At 35.7% G+C, this 19,248-nt stretch overlaps 1 protein-coding gene across 1 annotated transcript in view; it reads right to left on the bottom strand.

Annotated features, from left to right (window-relative positions):
* Positions 1-19,248, bottom strand: part of Cdh8 (cadherin 8) — a 415,681-nt gene that overhangs the window by 188,395 nt on the left and 208,038 nt on the right. Inside the window, 1 exon segment of the mRNA XM_004625918.2 lies at positions 9,796-9,915. Within this exon segment, the coding sequence (XP_004625975.1) occupies positions 9,796-9,915 (120 nt within the window).

Genomic DNA, 19,248 nt, shown 5'->3' with positions numbered 1-19,248 from the left:
ACTTTAAAAGTTAATGGTAATATATGTATAACAAATTGTACATTAACTCACATATTTAAATCATTATTTTTAATTATGTCTTTTTCGTAGTTGTGCAATATGTCCCCACCTGTGAAAACTCAACTACTGTATCTTCTTCATGTTTTCTGAGCAAAATAGCTGTACACACTAATTTGAAGATTCTGTTTTGCATAAAATATTTATTTTAAAAGTATTGGTATAGATATTGATATTGATACAAAATACTCACTTATTTTTTTATCTAGAAGGCAAATATTTCCATCTGCTTCCCATCACTGTACTCCAGACTTCTTTTAGCTCACAGGTGTACCGCAAATGGAAAGTGTCTCAAGATATTGAGGACGACTGACTGTTGACATGGATTATTCTTTGCTGGTAGGCCCATATTGGGTTCTCCCACTCAACATTTCTAAGTCCTCTGAGTCCAGAGGAATCTAATAAGAGATACGTGTGCACAAAGATGCACACACACACACACACACACACACACACACACACACATTTTTGAATATACAAGGAGTTCATACAAATTTGCATCTTATGGATAATGATTAACCTTTGATAATCTTGGATAAATCATCCTTCATTATAAAACAGTAAAAATGCCACACTGAGGCAGAGAGTTCACAAGATCCAGACTAACCTGGTTAATTAACAAGACCCTATTTCAAAATTAAAAAAAAATTTATAAAAGAGATGAGGACGTATCTCAATGCAAAAGTCCTAATTCCAATCTCCATTCCAAAAAAAAAAAAATGAATAAATGTAGAGTCAGTGGAAACCAATTTTTCCTTTTTTATCAAATATTTTTTAACTTACTCAGAGCTATGTTTCGGAGAAAAGCAAAAGCATCATTACAGCAATGCAAAGAACAATTTAAGTCTTTAGGGGCAGGATATAAAAGGCTGGAAAAATTCCTGACCCTCCCTTGTGAGGAGGCAAACAATGACTGTCCATTGAGATTAAGCATGTGTTTCCCTTTCACTAAATCTTTTTGTGAAGCCCTCCCATATGACACCAGCGCATGCCATGCTGTGGTGCCTGCATGTTCAATAATCTTCCCATTCACTGTGTCCATCTCAAGACCTTTGTCCACAAACACAACCCCTTTACTCTTGCCCTGGTCAGTTCTTCCTATACTTAAAATACTTTTTTTTCAAAGATGGAGAGAATGTGACAGTCACATTACTTATAGCTTACCAAAATCTACTTAATAGTGTATGTTCCTGTTGTGGGGGGAATTATTTTTAATCATCATAAAACAATTAATATGATCACAAGACTCACTTAGTCTGCTTTCTTTCCCTTAGGAAATATCAAGTGGGAAAATAAATCATCGTTAAATCAAAGTATTCAAGCACCCAGCTGTCACACTTACTGATAGGAAGATTTAATCATCAGTAAAGCTTGAGGAAGATGACATTTTTGAGGATGAATAACTGTATATGTTAACCATAGACCTACTGGAAATTCAAAATTAAATTTTTTCCCTCCTCATCACCATTGTCATTAAGTTTAGTCATTTCAAACAATACAGGGAGGTGTATATTTAGGTAACAAGTAAAATTAATCACTTTAGATTCTCATTACTTACCCATCAATTTATTCATCCATCAATTTGTCCAACAAGTGTTTATTCTAAGTTATATAACCAAGCATTTGTCACTTGTCTGACCATGGCCATGTAATTAAGCCTTGAGAATTTTTATAATCTTCATCTTTAATGAAATATTTTTTAAATAATCACTCTTCTTGGTTTAGAGATTCAACAAGAGCACACAGACATGCATTTTAATGAACTTTAATGATTTTGGTCAAAAATGACTCTCAATATTTCACATGTTTGAAAGGTCATTGTATTATAGGGTCCTGTACTCAAACACTCTTGGATGACAATATGCTATCAGAAGGTAGGGGCTTGCAAACATCTATCGCTGGGTGCATAATCTCTAGGAGTGCATTTTTCCCCCACATCTATCTCCTGTCCCTCTGTACCTCTGTCTCTCTGTCTCTGTCTCTCACATTCTCTCTCTCTCTCTCTCTCTCTCTCTCTCTCTCTCTCTCTCTCTCTCTCATCATGGTTACATGGACTAAATCCTCGGAAAACCATGACCCAAAGGGAACCTTTCTTCCTTCAAATTTACAGTGTCAGACTTTTGTTTTGGTACTGGGAATAAAACTCAGGACATTGTCCTTGTCAGGCAGGTGCTGTACCACTGAACTACATGCCCAGCCTAGTGTCAGGTGTTTTGTCCCAAGTCTTAATAATAGGAAAATGTCCATTACATAAGATATGATATATACTGCTTCCTATAAATTTTTTTCATAAGAATAAACATAAATTTTATTTAGTATCAACTAGTGACTCACCCTGAAATGTAAAGGACATGAGAAAGGCCTCTATCTTTCTCTGTATTCTCCTTTAAAATAAACATAGAGTCACAATGATACTTTTTATTTCATCTAGGTCTCCTTCGAGAGCCTGTGTGTGCGTGTGTGTGTGTGTGTGTGTGTGTGTGTGTGTGTGTGTTGTATTTGAAGTGGACACTATTCTGCCCATTTTCTTCCATCAAATGTTATGAAAACCTATGTTTGCACTGTTTAAAAAATGGATATTAGAGTAAGAGTGGATCAGGACAATATCCCTACAATTCAGAAAATCACTCTGGCTACCTCTCACATCCTCCTGTCTGCTGGTCTTTTGCCTGATTAATGGGGTGGACTTCCAGCAAGATTGGAAGAGATCCTGTATGAGAGAGTTGGCTATCCTGTGCCTTCCCCAACACTGGTCGCCCTCTTTAAGAGATGACACAGTCCCAGGTGGTCTGTGAGTTTGAGGTGTGAGTCTGCTATATGATGCATTGAGAAGCCTGATGCTTAGCACAGAGGTTGGCATGGAAGGCAATGCTTGGCCTACCATGATGTAACTTGCCAGTCAATGGAAGGCTAATGCCCTGTTCTCTGTGCCACTCTTCCTTTCAGTCTTTCAACCTCAAGTCCAAGAAGCTTGAAGGAACTTACTCTATTGAACACTGCTCAGGTATGTTTCCAACAATGCAAGTTATTAGGTTATTCTAGGTATAAACTTCCTTTCACAGAAATAGAACACATATGTCATATTTTGACTCAGTATAAAGTACACTAAAAATAATATAATGAAGTCATTAATCTATGAAAATCAAAAGCAAAGAATGTATACTTTTCCAATATTATTAATGAATGCAAAAAGAAATTATTATCATTATTTCTACAAATTGACTTACTCAACACAAGATATACACATGTATAAAACCCCCTTTTATGTGCAATTAGTATGAGTTAACAAAAATTAACTACATTGTTACTAGAAGTGAGAGGCACTATGCCAAGACCATGTGCCAATTTGTAGACATATTTGTATTTCTAAATTCTAGGCAAGGACCAGCCTGATAGCTCAGGGGACTAAAGTGTCTGCTTAGGCAGGCACAGGGACCGACTAGGGTTCAATCCCCTGCATGTCATGCCAAGATGGCAACTGAGACTGGGCCTGAAGGCACATGCTGTAATCCGAGCACCTGGGCGGCTGAAAACAGAAGGACCACTATGAGTCTAATCTATGTAGTGAGACCCAGTAGACCCTGTGCTAAATACATAAAAATAAATAAATAATAAATAAATAAATAAATAAATAAATAAATAAATTGTAGCCAAGGTTATAGTATATTGAAAAATCTCATCAAAAAGTAATTGATGTAATTTCTGATACCACTAATTAAAAACCATTTAATTTATAAATACCATTTTAAAATCAATGTATTTCCTGACCACATACCCGTTGATGTGTTTTTGTTCATGAGAACTCATTAAACAATCTCCTTATCTCACAACTTTCTTTTATTAAATGGCTACTAGTTTTCTTTTTGACTCAGGCATCACTAGCTTTAAGAATATTTTTTTATGCAGTTATTTTCTAACTTTTTATTTGTAAAGAAAAAATTTCACTAAACGAAATGATAAATCAAAAATGGTTGTTATATCACACATTTTTGTTTTCAGATTAACTGTTCAGATTACCACATATAAGCAGGCAAAATTGGTCAAAAATTAAAAAGAAGAGAAAAAATATTAGGCACTAACTACTCCTTTCTATAGACAAGCAGATATCAACAATACATGTTTTTACCCTGTGAACATTCGTTTTATTTTCACAGTCTCTATTGTACCTTTCATATTTTATTCATCCTTTGTTTGTTTATTTATTTATTTATTTATGTTTTTTTGTGGAACCGGGGATTGAACTCAGGCCCTTGCGATTGCCAGGGAAAAGCTTATTCTACTGAGCCATCTTCTCAGTCCCCCGTTCATTTTTTTACTCTTTCATGATAACAATATGAACTCTGTATTGTATTTGTTATGAAAAAATAGTGATGTAATCTCATCCATTATGACAATTTGTAAAATGTCATGTGTATTCAGTATTTATCACACTCAACACTTAGCATCCAGTGTCTAGAATGTGAACTAACATACAAAGTCACTAGCCTAAATGGCAAGTAAGGTAAGCCAGGAACCCACTCCCACCTAGCAAGGTACATCACAGGATTGTTGGGCTGCCTGCACTCATTTGAAAACATCTTCATACTAAACAAATTACTTAGTCAGTCCTCCTGACAGTAAAAATGATAATCTATGCAGTAGTGATTAAAAAGAGACCCTGTGTGTTTGCCATTTATCACTTTGTCACATGGTATAAAAAATATCTCCATTCCATGAAGACATTCCGTGTATTTATTATCTGGATTTGTCTAAAACAAAGTCACTCATTTCACAGAATTCTTTTTTATTCCAAAGAGTATTTTTTTTTCCTTCGCATCTTTTCACAAGTTCCACTGAGACAAATGTTATTTGTAGGTAATGAAGAAAGATGGCCTGCATTTCAAAAAAAGGTCAATGAATTAAGTTAGTTTATTTTTGAGCAGGTCATTTTTCAAACTCTCACTTGCCAGGAGCAAAGTTTGGACTGTCCTGAAACTTCACCAGGCTTTCTTGAGATAATTAAGCATGTATTATTCACTCGCCTTGTGTTTCATGTAGACGTTCTGTCTTCCGTCACCAAGGATGGACTACAACTGTTTTCTCACTACTGTCCTCAAATTAGTGCTTTTTAAATAACTGCCACATTTCTCCCTGTCTGTACCCAAAATGTAAGCAGACAGATGGTCTTGGGGGTGGCAAGGAAGGAAAAGAGAAAAAAGGCATTTTTAGAATACAAATAAACTATTTTCAGCTGTTGAAGAATCATAATAAAAGCTATTCAGAAAAAAAAAATGATGATTCATTTTACAAGTACTACTGCCTCGTGCCTTCTCCAAAACTACAGTGATTCCCCTGCCTAAGTATAGAGAAGTCCAAGGCCAGCTTCCAAATCTAGAGGTCCATTTCCTAACACATTGGCATCCCCTGCCCTGAACTATGCCGTACAGCCTGGAAGTGAAGTGGAGGCACATAGATGCGTCCGGATCTATGATGTGGAATCAAACAGTCCTGCATCAGGCACCTCAGATAAAAAATGCGTCAAGTAAGACTCTCTTCTCTCATACACAGTGGGAAGACGACGTTGTCACCTACCAAAACACCAGGACCAAATTACCAACAAAACATTATGTGCAAAAAATTAATCTAAATGGGATAATGGATGCAAATATGTCTAGCAAAAGTGTAAGTGTTCAGCATTGTGTTATTGTGTAGGATTTTATTGCTCGTTATTCTGTTGTTAAAGTTTGATGAAGCACTTTATAGGAAATGAAGAATGAGTCTTCCATTATTCTCTCCTCTGTAGTTTGGTTTAATGCTCTATCAAACATTGAGGACCATACAAACACACTGATTTTTATATTTGTTGTTGAAGTTCTTATTATTGATAGTAGTATCGTACCACAGTGACCTCTTGAATAGGAAGATATATTAATAACTCTTGTTTCCTTGTTCTGTGGACCCTGAACACTTCTATCTCCCCATCTATCTACAAGTGAACCTGACCAGGTGAGTCTTGTCTCCTGGCTCATTTTTACAAGCACAACAACGGTGCTATATTATTTAGTGGCAAAAGATAGAGTATAATTTTAAGGCGGAATGAATATTAGTCCCAAGTAAATCTCAAACAAAAAAAAAATGCTATTTTATGTTCAAGATTAGTGCTTAAATTTAATTAGTATTTATTTCAGAGCAACCAGCAAAATGATTCAAGATTCGAAGGTGAGCTGTACTTTCTAGCTGGATGCTCTTACCTCTAACAAATGTAGAATGCACTTTTTGTTGCATTAATTCAAACTCTTGACCCTGCCCATCTTTCCCTTGATCTAGTTCCTCCCTCTTTTTCTCCCTTTTTCTTCCTCTTTCACCCTTGTTCTGCCCCTCCCCCTTCTGCTCTTTCCTCCTTCCTGCGCTTCTTTTCCCTCAACCACTTACTGATGTACTTTTTGGTGTCAAACAGCCTGTGAGACACAAACGCAAAAATCAACAAATTAGATCACGCCATTGTTTTTCTTTGATTATACCGTCCGGTGTGAGAACTGACCTAATAATATAAAAAGTCAATAGACATGATAATTCCTGATTTATTTAAGCTCAAACAAGAAAATAAACAGAGGAAATGCCAAAATTCTCTGTGTTCTTAGCTGATACTAGAAATAAAGGAAATATCTCTCCCTGAGGGAGAGAGATTTTTATTACAACAGAACATAATTCCATAAACTGGGAATGAAATAAGCAAGGGGAGAGCACAATTTGTCTGTCTCAAACTTGAGAGTTCTGCTTGTAGTGTTCTTACAAGAAAAAACAAGATATATAACATTTTCTTGTTACTTATATTCTAGTCTCTCTCTCTCTCTGTCTCTCTCTCTGTCTCTCTCTCTCTCTCTCTCTCTCTCATACACACACACACACACACACACACAAACACATATATACAAACACACACATTATTAGTCTAAAATTTTATTTAGAAAAGAGAGAAGATTGTCTCATAGATTTCAGTTCTGGTGTGAACTAACCACTTGCACTTGTATCTTAACATGCCCAAGTGAATTCTGCAAGCATTTAAACAAAAATGTTTACATTTCTTATTTGTACGTATGCAGCATGGTATGATCAAAAATGTGGTGAATGTTACTGATATTATAATAAAAGAAACATTGACACTCTTAATCCTCCTCATCCTGAACAGACTATTCCCATAATTCTTGTCATTTTCTGAATCAGTTCTGGAACTTTCCCTTTGTCTCTATCTGTACTTTTGTGGCTGCCTCAGTGTCCTAGATAGACTCAAAATACTGACCTTACATGGCCATTTTGACAGAGGGGCCGCCATAAGTCACACAGTCCCAGAAACAATGACTGAGGTATATGAGGACACAGCCAAAAGTTTTTGTTTCACAGTAACTGTTATATACATTTTGGATCCTGTTCAAGACATTTAGGCATCTAAGATAGCACAGCTAAATGCAAGAGAGAAGATTTAACAACTGCCTCAAAAAGTGGTGAATGATGACATTAACATGTCTGAAGCAATAGACAGTATTTTGAGAGAGATTAGTGGCAGTATATCTTTTACTGTAGCAGAATTTTGAAACACACACCTTAATTTCTCATTGGTCCTTGCATATTTTAGCTAAAAGTTTAGGCTGCCCCTACTAATTATTGAATAGCCTCTGTTTTCTACTGCATTGAATCTGCTTCAGTCAACAACCATAATCTCATTTGCCCAACATTTATGAAGCAATTACTGTATGAATTGTATATGTATCATTTCTCTCCATAATATAGTTCAAAATAAAGTAAGAATAAACTCTAAACTGTTAATCAAACAACTTTGAGTCTGTCAACTTGGAATAGGGAAAGCTATATTGGGTATATGCTGAGATAAGACTCATTATGCTGGGTCCAAATACAAATATTAAGTGTAGCTGACAGTTCATTAAGCACATGACAGCAGGTATCCATAAAACTTGAAATTTCCCAAATATTCTAAGTAACAAGTTTTCATTAACTACATATCATAGTAATTTATTCTTCACTTCTAAATTATTTAAAGAGCAGTGGCAGGCATCCTGTGTTTACTTATGTTTAAAAAAAAAAATCCGTCTTCCGAAGTGGATTACACAATATTTGATATTTGCAAGCTAAGACTAGTCTTGATACATTTTTTTTCTCCCCATATTTGATTCACTTCCTGACACACAGTGAATGCTCAGTGGTTTAGTATCTTCATTATGCTGGTGAACAAAAAGGCCCCAGTGAACTAACAAATGGCCAAGAAGCAAAAGGGAACACTACTGTAGTCCTCGTAGCCAGTTAGCTAGTTGCTGTCCTGTGGAGGTCCTTGCCCTGCAATTATAGCCTCTGAAAAGTGAAGCTCTGAGAAATCTGACATCAGCTCTGCAGTTGGGAATGTGGACTGGAGTCTACATTCCACTTTCGGCTCTACTATTGTAATTTTGGCCAAGTAATATGGTCTCTATACTCTCTCTTCCCTTGAAATCCAGAGTTGACTGCCTACTTGGCAATTTTTTTCAAAGTCATTTGGGAGAGGGAGATAAAATTTACAATGTACTTCCTTCTTATCTGAGGAAAAAAATATGTATCAATAATCATTACTCAGTGGGGAAACATTGCAAATATATATTTCTGTCTGTAAAATTATATCAAATTTTAAACCATTCACTATATAAATATACATGTGTTTTTTCTTGCTGTCAAAATAATGAGATTTTTGCTCCTTGAATTAAAAATTTGGAGAAAATTTATATTTTAATGTAATTAACAATTGACTTAATGGCAAGGCAAAGAAATTGACCTAAATAGTGCTGAAAGTTCATCAATAAAAGAAAAAATGCATGCACAAATATACTGAGTTTTTCTATTTAGAACATTAAAGAAAAAAATCAATAAATACAAACAAAAATGCAAATAAAAGACAGTTTTAATAACATTTAAGTAATTTGAACAAAATTAATAATTTTTCAATGTTGCACAAAAAAACCCCACAGGATTTTAAACAGCCTAAAAATAGAAATATTTTCTTAATATATTGTTAAGTTAAAACATTCAAAAGGTACAATTTCATTTACAAAATGTAGGACTTTATGAAGCTATTTTCCAAAACTTTTAAAAGGTTTTTGGTTTTTTGTATTTGATTTTATTCAAATAATTTGCTCCATGGTCTATAATATCTGTAGTATCAGACCTCAAAATATCTGTTGGGTTTAACACTGGCTATAAAATATTTTCCCAAGTGCTTTAATGGATAGCCATCCTCACATTCTCTTCCAAATGAGGATTCTAATGACAATGTAGTACTATCTAACATTCATTAAATAATTTCAACATATCATGTGCTGCATGCTTACCCCTTCATCTGCTCTTCATTGGATAATATTACCAACAAACTTGAAATTTTGTGAAGCAGCATAGAACCAATGAGTAACTAAATTCACACTTAAGTCTGATATTTAAGTCTATCTGATGGATATTTACACTGTCTTCCTTTATTCCATCATGAAAAGTGGCATTAGACCATATGTTTCAAAGGTGAAATTCTACACAGGCTTGGTAGTTTACTTTAATCACTATCAAAATGATTGTAGGGATCACCACATACCACACAGCACAAATTCAAATATTATTTGCACAAGCAGTAAAATACTTAACCATCACATTTCATAATCCAAATCCCAAGGAATGTGTTTCCCTGAAGCAAAAATATGATAAACAGAATTTAAAATTTAAGCCACAAACCTGTTTCCGGCTCAATGGAAAAATAAGGCTGCCCTTCCAAGATACTATAAACCAACTTTGCACTGTTCCCGTAAACTGGGTCATCAGCATCTGTAGCGGTGACATTAGTGACAGACGTACCTATTAAAAAATAGAGAGAAAAGAGTAATAATTAACAAGTTACTTTTTTTTCTAGGAGCTAAATTTTGCCAAGGATAGCATACTGAAATCCATGTGTGCAAATAAAGAAAGGATTTTCTTTAAAATGTTAGAGATAAATTGCTTTGTCATAGCTTCAATATTCAAGTCATTTGAAACAAAAGAGTATCGCAAGGCTGGAGTGCTGTTCAAGAAGGATCTTTTTGGTATCTGTATTATTTAAGATTCCTTTGTAGTTTTCATTGTAAGGATACCTATTCAATTCATATGGGCTTCGAGAATATCAAAAATAATCATAACAAAGAAATACACAGAGTACAGTTAATAATGTAAGATAGCATGTAGCATTAAGTTTTGCAGGAGCACAGCTGAAACTAACTGGAAAAAGAACTGGCTTTTGAAAATAGTTGAACAGAAATATCAGAGGAATACTTTAACACCTTGTCTTTAATGCTTCAAAATATAAAACTAGATTGAAACTAACAAGTAATTACCTTGCCTAGGTAACTAGACCTATGGATAATAGAATTCAGCCTTTATCTTAATCTTATCTTATTCACTCACTTATTCATTCAATGTTTGAACATATATGGCTGTATAAACTGGCTATATATATATATATATATATATATATATATATATATATTATCTCTACACTCAAGAAGTGTACAGTTTGATGGAATAAAGAAAGATGAGAAATGGATACATTTATACGGAAATTCAAATGAAGACAATAGCACCAGTTCTGGTTCTATTACGTGTTTTAACACAAACAGGTGTCTTTCCCAAGACAGCTTGTGTTTAACATAAATTATTAGGCCACCAAGATAGCTCAGCAGACTAATGCCTGCTTTGGCAAGCACAGGCACCAGGGTTCGATCCCTGGTCTTGCATGCTGTGCCAGCCCTGCTCCTGGGGCCTGGGGAGCTGGCGATAGATTCTAGGTGTGGTGGTGCATGCCTGTAATCCCAGCACAGGGAGGCTGAAAACAAGAGGATCACTATGAGTCTGAGCTGCATGGTGAGACCATGTGCCAGCTACATAAAATGAAACAACCAAGGGATAAATTGTTAACAAAGTAAAAGTTTTCACAGGGAAAACAATGTGGAAAGAATTCTAAGCAATACATTAAATGTAAGTAAAGGCAAAGTAGTGAGCATGGCATGTTCTGGGGACTGTTGAAGCTAGGGAGAACTTGGTGAAGTCTGGTGTTATGATAAAGATCATGAGGGCAGCAGCTTCCTCCTCGATTAAGTGCCAGACAATTAATGTTAATTGGAACCATATTTAGTAATTGAATTAATGGATGAGCGAATGTGTTACTGAGCCTCACAGACTAGTGAATGGTGAGGTAAAGGTTATTTGCATGATTTTCACTGAAAAGTGCTCCTGTTTGATCCATATGGGGAAGCAAAGGAAAGACAAAGTCTTAGCAGATGCCCATATAAAAATAAAAAAGAAAGTTAAGAACTTCTTACATACAATGACCCAAGGGAAATCATCCCATCAAAAAAAAGAAAAAAAAAAAAAGAAAGAAAGAAAGAAAAAGAGGAATAGTAGAAAAAGAAGGACTTGAACATAAAAAGTCACCAAAAGGATGCTATCCAGTAGAGAAAATATTAAATTCTACTGTTCATGTCTAGCACCCAGAGCAGACTATGTAAAATGTGATCTCTAAAGGACTTGACTAGAACTTCCTCTATGATTTGCTGGTTCAAGCTTTATGGTCTCGCTGCTCAGCAGGTTCCAATCCAAACCTGCAACTTTTCTTGGTAGGTATTCCACGTTCCTGGAAATACCAACAACCTGGAATCTCTAAGTAGCCTTGGCTTCACTCACTGCTGCATGTATCACCCTCTTAATGACAAATTTCCTGGCCTCTCAGGCTTTTCTTGGACGTCTGAATAGAAGTTTCCATGACAACACAACTTTTGCATTCTGTCTGCTTGAACAACCAGCACCCCGTGTATGAAGTTAAGGTCTCCTGCCAGTTCAAGCAGTGGCCTGAGCCCTTTGGACAGAGATTCCAGCAGCTTCTAAATGTTAAGAGTGTTAACGTCAGAGAAACACTTTTCTAGTATCCACTGAATGAGCAGGGCACCCTGGAGTACTCTAGAAGTTTACCCTTTTATAACTCTTCAATCTGACAAGTATGAGGAGTGGTCTTTTCATGAAATACCTGCAAGGCATGAGTCTTATTTTACTTATGCATAGTGGTTATATTTTTACACCGGTACTATGTTTATCAATTACATTCTCTCTGGCCCCAAATTTACAAGTACTTCATTTCTGGCCCTACTATACAACTTTAACATCTTTAGGTCATTCTGTTGTACTTGCTTTTCATTTCAAATCTAGCTGAAAACAGCCAGTCATTACCATGCCACAGTCTAAGTAGTGGTCTACCTTAATATTTGCTCAACCAAGTTAATTAGGCCAGTGGTCTGAATATTAGTCTCCTGAAATATCTCCAGACATAGGCAAAATGGAAAAAAATCTGCCAGAATGCAACAAATATGTATGGACTCTATTCCAACTACCAATAGATTCCTTATTCTCAACTGAAAATTCCTGAGTCTGGACTTTACTATCTGAATTCTTATCAGCATTCCAGACTTCTGAGCTTCTACCAGAGTCACCCATCAAGTTCTGCTTATCTTAAAGCTTCTCTAGGAGGCAGCGCCAAAGCATTCCAAACTTCTCCTGCATACCAGTTCCAAAGACTTCTGAATAACACAGTCAGCTGCAGCCATTACAACCACCCCACTCCTGGAAAGAATTTTCTAAATTAGTCTGCTTTACTGCTACTAAGACAAAATGCTCATGAGGTAAAAAGAAAAGGTTTAATTTGGTATATGATCTTGTGGGAGTCAGTCCATAGTAGATTGGCCTTGAGGAATAAATAGTTTGGTAGAGGACAAGGACATGGCTGTGGGACATTGTGCAATCTAAGGCATCTGAGAAATAGACAGAGAGTGGAGGAGCCACAGACAAGAATACAACTTTATAGGCCACATTCCTAGTGACCAATTCTGTCCAACCAAGCTCCACTTCTTAGCAAATTAGACTTTGGGGCATTTTAGATCTACATAATTTATGTCATCAATTAAAGTCAAAATTTATACTCGATATGATTTTAAATTATGGAATCTGAGTATTCATTTGCAGTCATTGCCTAGACATTGGAAAAAGAGAATCAAACAGTTAAAATATTCTATCCCTGACAATGTATTTTTCCCAATAGTCATTCAAATGAAGATAACTAAGAAAATTTCTTTTAGTTCATTGAAAAGCAGAGTTAATGCTTATATTGTTTGATCAATCTTACATGCCTGAATATGGTAATCTGAGCAACTACTTTGAAGATAATACACAAAATAATAACCACTACTAATTTCCTGTCATCTTGCTTTGAAATTCTGTATCTTTGGGGTTTTTTATTATTTTCTTTAAAATAAGAAGAAATTATTGTTATTAAATATACTTCTTGAGAATATCATCCTCATTTTTAAGCCTTGTTTGGGTTAACAGTGTAGAGTTAACAGTTTTTAATACAGAATAGTTCTAACTTACTCTGAAACATGTATCTCTATCTCTTTATGCAAATAGTATAACTTATTCTAGTCTCAAACTAAAATCAAATTATATATTGGGGCTAAAGTGACAAATATGTGCCTAGACAGATGTTAACACCTAATAGCCAGTGCATAACAACCCTTCTGGATTAGTGCCCTACTTTGAAATATAGACCTCTGGGGCCCCTGCCAGAATGCTATGGTGGGGACAGTGGTAAAGCATTCCTAAAAACCTTTTCAGGTAATTCCAATGTGAAGCCGAATTTTCAACCACAAATAATAAGCAGCAAACTTTGAAAATTTCACCTTCAAGCTCACTAAAGTCTTTAATTATTGTCATGATTACTTTGAAAAAAACTGCATTCAGAATTTTTGGTAAGTGAAGTACTTTTATATCACTCATACTAAATGGAGAACCATCATAACTATTTCTCCTTAAATCAAAGATAAAAAATACTTTTCCCCATATTTACTATCCCAAGAAATGATAATCATTTCCATTTCTGTGATCATCATAACTTTATCTTCTCTTTTTTCTGTGAGGTAACCCATCATCAGTACTGGACTGATTGGGCATGTTTCTATCATCTACACGCTGTATGATTTAGTCTTGCTTATGTAAAACAGATCATTTATTTCTGAAAACCTCCTAGTTTTTTGTGAAGATTAAGCATAGTTATAAGCGGCAGAGAAAGTAAATTTGGAGTTAAAGTGTCCTGAACCTAAGCACTGGTTTAGTATAATATCTCTTATTAATGCTTGGAATTTGGCCCAGTAAAACAGTTCTAAGTTTTGGCTTCCTAATCTTTAGAAACAAAGAAGAGAGTTACTATTATGTCATAGACTGAGATAATTAAAGGCAATTGTTCATGCAAATAATATAGGAGAATTATTGGCATTTCATATTTTTATAAGCTTACTGTCAGTTTTGGGATGTTATATGCATATATAGGTGAAAATAATTAACAAGCCAGTCCATAACAATTTTAAGTAGTGGTAGAAGTTTTAATTTATAATTGTCATTTTGCATAATGGCTTTAATAGTAGTGAAGTTCCATAAATTTGAAAGGAAACACACACACCAGAAATGGCAAATGAAACAATATTAGTTTATATAAGAGGAATCAGTTTTGTTGTTCTGTAACACAGCAGGGTGATTATAATTAACAATAATGCATTATATGTCTCAAGTAATTGGAAAAGAGGATTTTGAATGTATTCACCCTGAAGACACGATAAAAATTTAAGGTGATAAATATGTTAATTACCCTGAGTTGATCATTACCCAACAGATATGTAAATCAAAATGTCACAAAAATGTCCATCGTAAATGTGTAGAGATGATGTATTGCAATCAAAAAATTAAAAAAATATAGTAATATACTCACCCAATTATTAAGAAAGATATTTGATTTATTGAATTATCCAAAAGAAGTAGATATACACAGATAATCACAATCATCTCTCTAATTATTCTCATACAAGTGTCCACATTGAAATGAAGATGCTCTGTGCTCAAAAATGAAAAACACAGTAATGGTACCACAGGCCAGTCATGGGGGCACAGTCGACGCACATTTCCTGATGTTATTTGAGTGGATGGTTTGCTGACACATGCCATAGCTCCCCACCTATGCAAATTCCACATGATTTTCAGGATGACCTACTAGCCTGGAATGGTAACAGGGCTAAGACAGCCTTTCATCTGTATACTCATCTAAGATATGTCTTTCTGACATCTGGTTTCCAGAAAACCTCATCCTTCAACTTTAGACACACGGAACTGTCTAAAGGCAGCACCACTTTGAAAAAGGATGATATTTCTCCTAATAGTGATTCAAAATTGTTGACGCATCTGTGCTCTAGAATAGATGAGTGTGAAAGTTTTGTCGACATATTTGTCAAGCAATTACCTACGAGGGGGAAAATGGATGTTTTGAGGTTAATTTTGTAGCAGAAAAGATTCCCAGTCAAGTTGCAGTGTAGGCTTCTCTGAGGAAATGTATGCAGAATGCAGACCACGGAGGCATATTGAAAAGTGTAAAGCTTGCAGGATAATGTTTCCTCAAAGCGGCAAGTGTTGGTGTGTGATAAATAGGACCCTGAGTAAAACCCAGGAAATATAACAACCAGGATTCTTTGTTTGTGTTTTCATTTGGAACTGTTTTTGTCCCTTTGTTGAGGATACAAGAGACTCATTTAGCTGGTGACTATAAATTTGACACTGTGCCATTTCTCCAAGAAAGGCCCTATTATAATCCAACTTGATGCTGATCCTAATTATAATAATATAGCTGTTGTATTTCCAGATGTTGTCAACAAAAATGATCCCTGTTACCATAATTCATCCAACTACTATCAAGTCAAGTGTGAACACATCAATTCCAAGGTAGATGCTGCTTTTAACAGACCCATTTTTCTGCATTTAGATCCTTGGTTAAGATAAATTTGCCAATATACCACTTGGATTTTAATTAACAGAGAGCTTACAGTATCATTTGCCTATTGCCACACCTAAAAGTTGCCTCCCATTAGCCATAAGGCTCACAAATTTTCTTCCAGTCATGACAGCAAACACTACCAGCAAAATTAGCCATCAAAGATGTTACATTGTCAGGTAAGAGGTTCTAGTCTGCTGACAAACTGAGATGAAAGACCTTCAGAAAAAAATAAGATGTTGGGGTTTGGGTAGTGCTACTCTGTTAGCTAGCCTATCCTTTTTTATGAACAAGTCAGCACACCAATTCTGCACATTATTCAGAAAGAAAAATGCTGGTGCTGACACCATGAGCAGAAAAACAAAGGTCTGATACAGCGTGAAGATGTACACACTGAAAAAGCTGAAACTGGTATGATAAGAAGAATACAAATGCCATTTGCAAGTATTCATTTGCAGTAAGTTTTTAGGGCACAAACACTTCCATAGCAGGTAGAGAAATCAAGAAATTGAACCTCTGCAATCGCTGAAATGTGGAAGGACGTGCATCTCTGGCCGCCTGCTATTGTTTTCAAACTTTTTATTTAAGCTTCTAGCTTCTGTGTTCCACATCCAGTATGAACAATTCACGGACAAATTCATTTCGTGCGATTCATTTTGCATCCTCTCTGAGAATGTCTCATTCAAGCAGCATACGTTCAAAGCTCACCGTCAAAACTGGTCACAATAATTAGATCACTGCTTTCATTATGTCAGTAAAACTAAACCCTCTGCCCAGCTTCTCTTGCCCTCAGTATTCATTCTCCCATGCGCGGTACACAATAGTTACAGGTGTCACTATGCCATTTCTGATTTTTTTGTATGATAGCAATAATGTCACATGACCCGTATAATTGGTTTACATTTAAATTAATACACATTAATATCTGAAGCATCAAACCTTAATTCTCTTTTAAATGAATCGTGCCAGATATTTGAGTTTTAAGGAACAATGATGCAGAATATTACTGTTATTGATATGCATGTATCTCTGCAGTTTTTGTATTTGTATTTGCATTTTTCTCTTATTTCTCCAGTTAGGTCAGATCACAATCCTATATGGTAAAAAAAAGTAAGAAGTGAGTCCAGGCAAGCCAGTGCACTTTTCTCTCTGTTTCTCTAACTACCCCATTGTCTTCAACATTCATTTCTTCAGACCAGCATCAAGCAAATTTTCCCTGTGGGAAACTTGGCCTAAATCCTACCCCTATTTTTCAGATTTGTTGTTTAATTATAGAGGACACATGCCAAATACTGAAACCTCCAAGGGACACCACAGGGGAACTGAGCACGATGAGAATTAACCATGTTTCAGCAGTCCTTTTACAATTTAACCGTATACAACAAGATTTCCTCCCCAGGCAAGTTTAAGGAAAGTGAACAGGGATGCAGCCCATCTGAACAGACGATGCAACCCAGAAGACAGGAATTCTGCTTCCTTTCAGGAAATTCTATTTTGATCTCTGGTGAGGAAAGTTATGTCAGACTGACAATAGAAGATCAGACCCATGTGTTTGGTTGGCTATCAATCTTGCCATTAATCACACTCAATTGGTTAAGAAGCAGCATTATAGTGCGCTCTCTGCTCCACACCAGGATCCTTTAAGATATACAGCGATTATCAGCAATGAGTTCTTCTTATGGCTGGCTGTTTGTGTGTCTGCAAAGACCTAGGGATGCTTGCTGAGTTCTTCTATAGAGAACTCTCCACCCTGGAGTGAAACCAGCCCAAATTCCACATGTTCCAAATTGAATTTATTATTGGAACAGCGACAGATTCTTAACTGCAATCACACAGAGGGACAGCACTGAAATACATCCTGTCAGTTTTTTGGCTCCATGACTTGGGTCATAAACTGGGGAAATAAAAATTCCACTTCCGTATTTTATTCTGGAAGATTCTGAGATCTCAACAGTTGTGCAACTTAATGAAACACTCCTGCACAGTTAACATTTCGCTTTCAAAATGAGCCTGGAAATTTCAGAAACAATTAAAACACTTCAGAAAATGCAGTTGCACACATAGATGTCTTCTATTTACCGATATATCATTCCAGCAAACATCTGTAATGTGCCTTGTATGAAAAAAATGGAAAACATTGTGCAAAAAATGTGTAAGTGTAAAGTATCACCCGTGTTTACTATGCACAAGAGAAAAACATCTTCCATAGCCTTTAAAAACATCGCTGGCATGGCGGCCAACCCACTGCTGTTTTTGCAAACAGATAATGAAGAATTGCAGGCCTGGTTGTGAAACTAATCACTCGACTGTTTCACAGTTCTGTCTATATAAATAAGCCCTCTGAAGATCAGGAAAACTCTTCTAACATTATAGGAAAAAGTAATCTTATTTTCTTTCCATAGGCTGCCTAATCCCAGCACTTGAGCCTCTGATAATCTGTTAGGGATGTGATGAATTTCTATAAATTCTAGACAGGTAAACTGGTATCATTTGTATGTTAGACTGGCAGTTCTATCCATTCTGACCTTGCAAAATTGCACTACCAATGACAATGCAGGTGGTTTCTTCACTGTGTAAATATTGTGGCAAGTGAGAAGTCATTCATTTTGTTGGGTTACATGAATTCCTGCATTCGCGCACACGCATTGGCAGGCAGTGGGAAGCACACACAATGCAGGGAAGACATCGAGTGAGGGGAGAAAGAAATGAGAAGGTCCCTGATAGCTAGAGTTTCTGTTCCACTAGTGTTTGAGTCTATGTGTTTATCTCACATCTTTATATTATGGACAACTGCAAATCTTTATTTCCTCTTTTTCTAGATGATAGCAAAATATGGTGTAATTGTAATGTCTGAAGTTTCTGTTGATGTGGTCTTGGTCTTATTAAGAGGCTGAGATATTCTACATCCATAATGCAACACTCATACATCAGGAAAGTTTTTTTTTTTTCACAACAGACTCAATTTACTTATCCAAGAGCTAGGCATCGTAAAAATCTGCCTCATAATCTTACTTTGAAACCTATAAAGATAACATAAATCAGTATTCCCTGGGGAAGAATGCACTGCATGAGCCAAATCTGGCATTCTCTGGGGCATGCTATTTTAAATTTGTTCAAGTGAATTTAAGGCCAAAATTCATTAGGATAAAAATGTCAAAATAATGGCTAACTTCAGTTATTTTAGAATCATCTTAATTTCCTAGTTAGAAATGAGGAAAATCGGTGTTTACATTTTCTCTGGATCTTTTAAAATCTGTACTCTATTTTGCAGTTTTATTTTATTTTTATTTTTCATTTCTGTA

This window comes from Octodon degus, unplaced genomic scaffold, assembly GCF_000260255.1.
Source record: "Octodon degus isolate 3935 unplaced genomic scaffold, OctDeg1.0 scaffold00011, whole genome shotgun sequence".
Lineage (NCBI taxonomy): Eukaryota > Metazoa > Chordata > Mammalia > Rodentia > Octodontidae > Octodon > Octodon degus.
The sequence above is the reverse complement of the archived record's forward strand: the minus strand, read 5'-3'. Positions and strand labels throughout refer to the sequence as shown.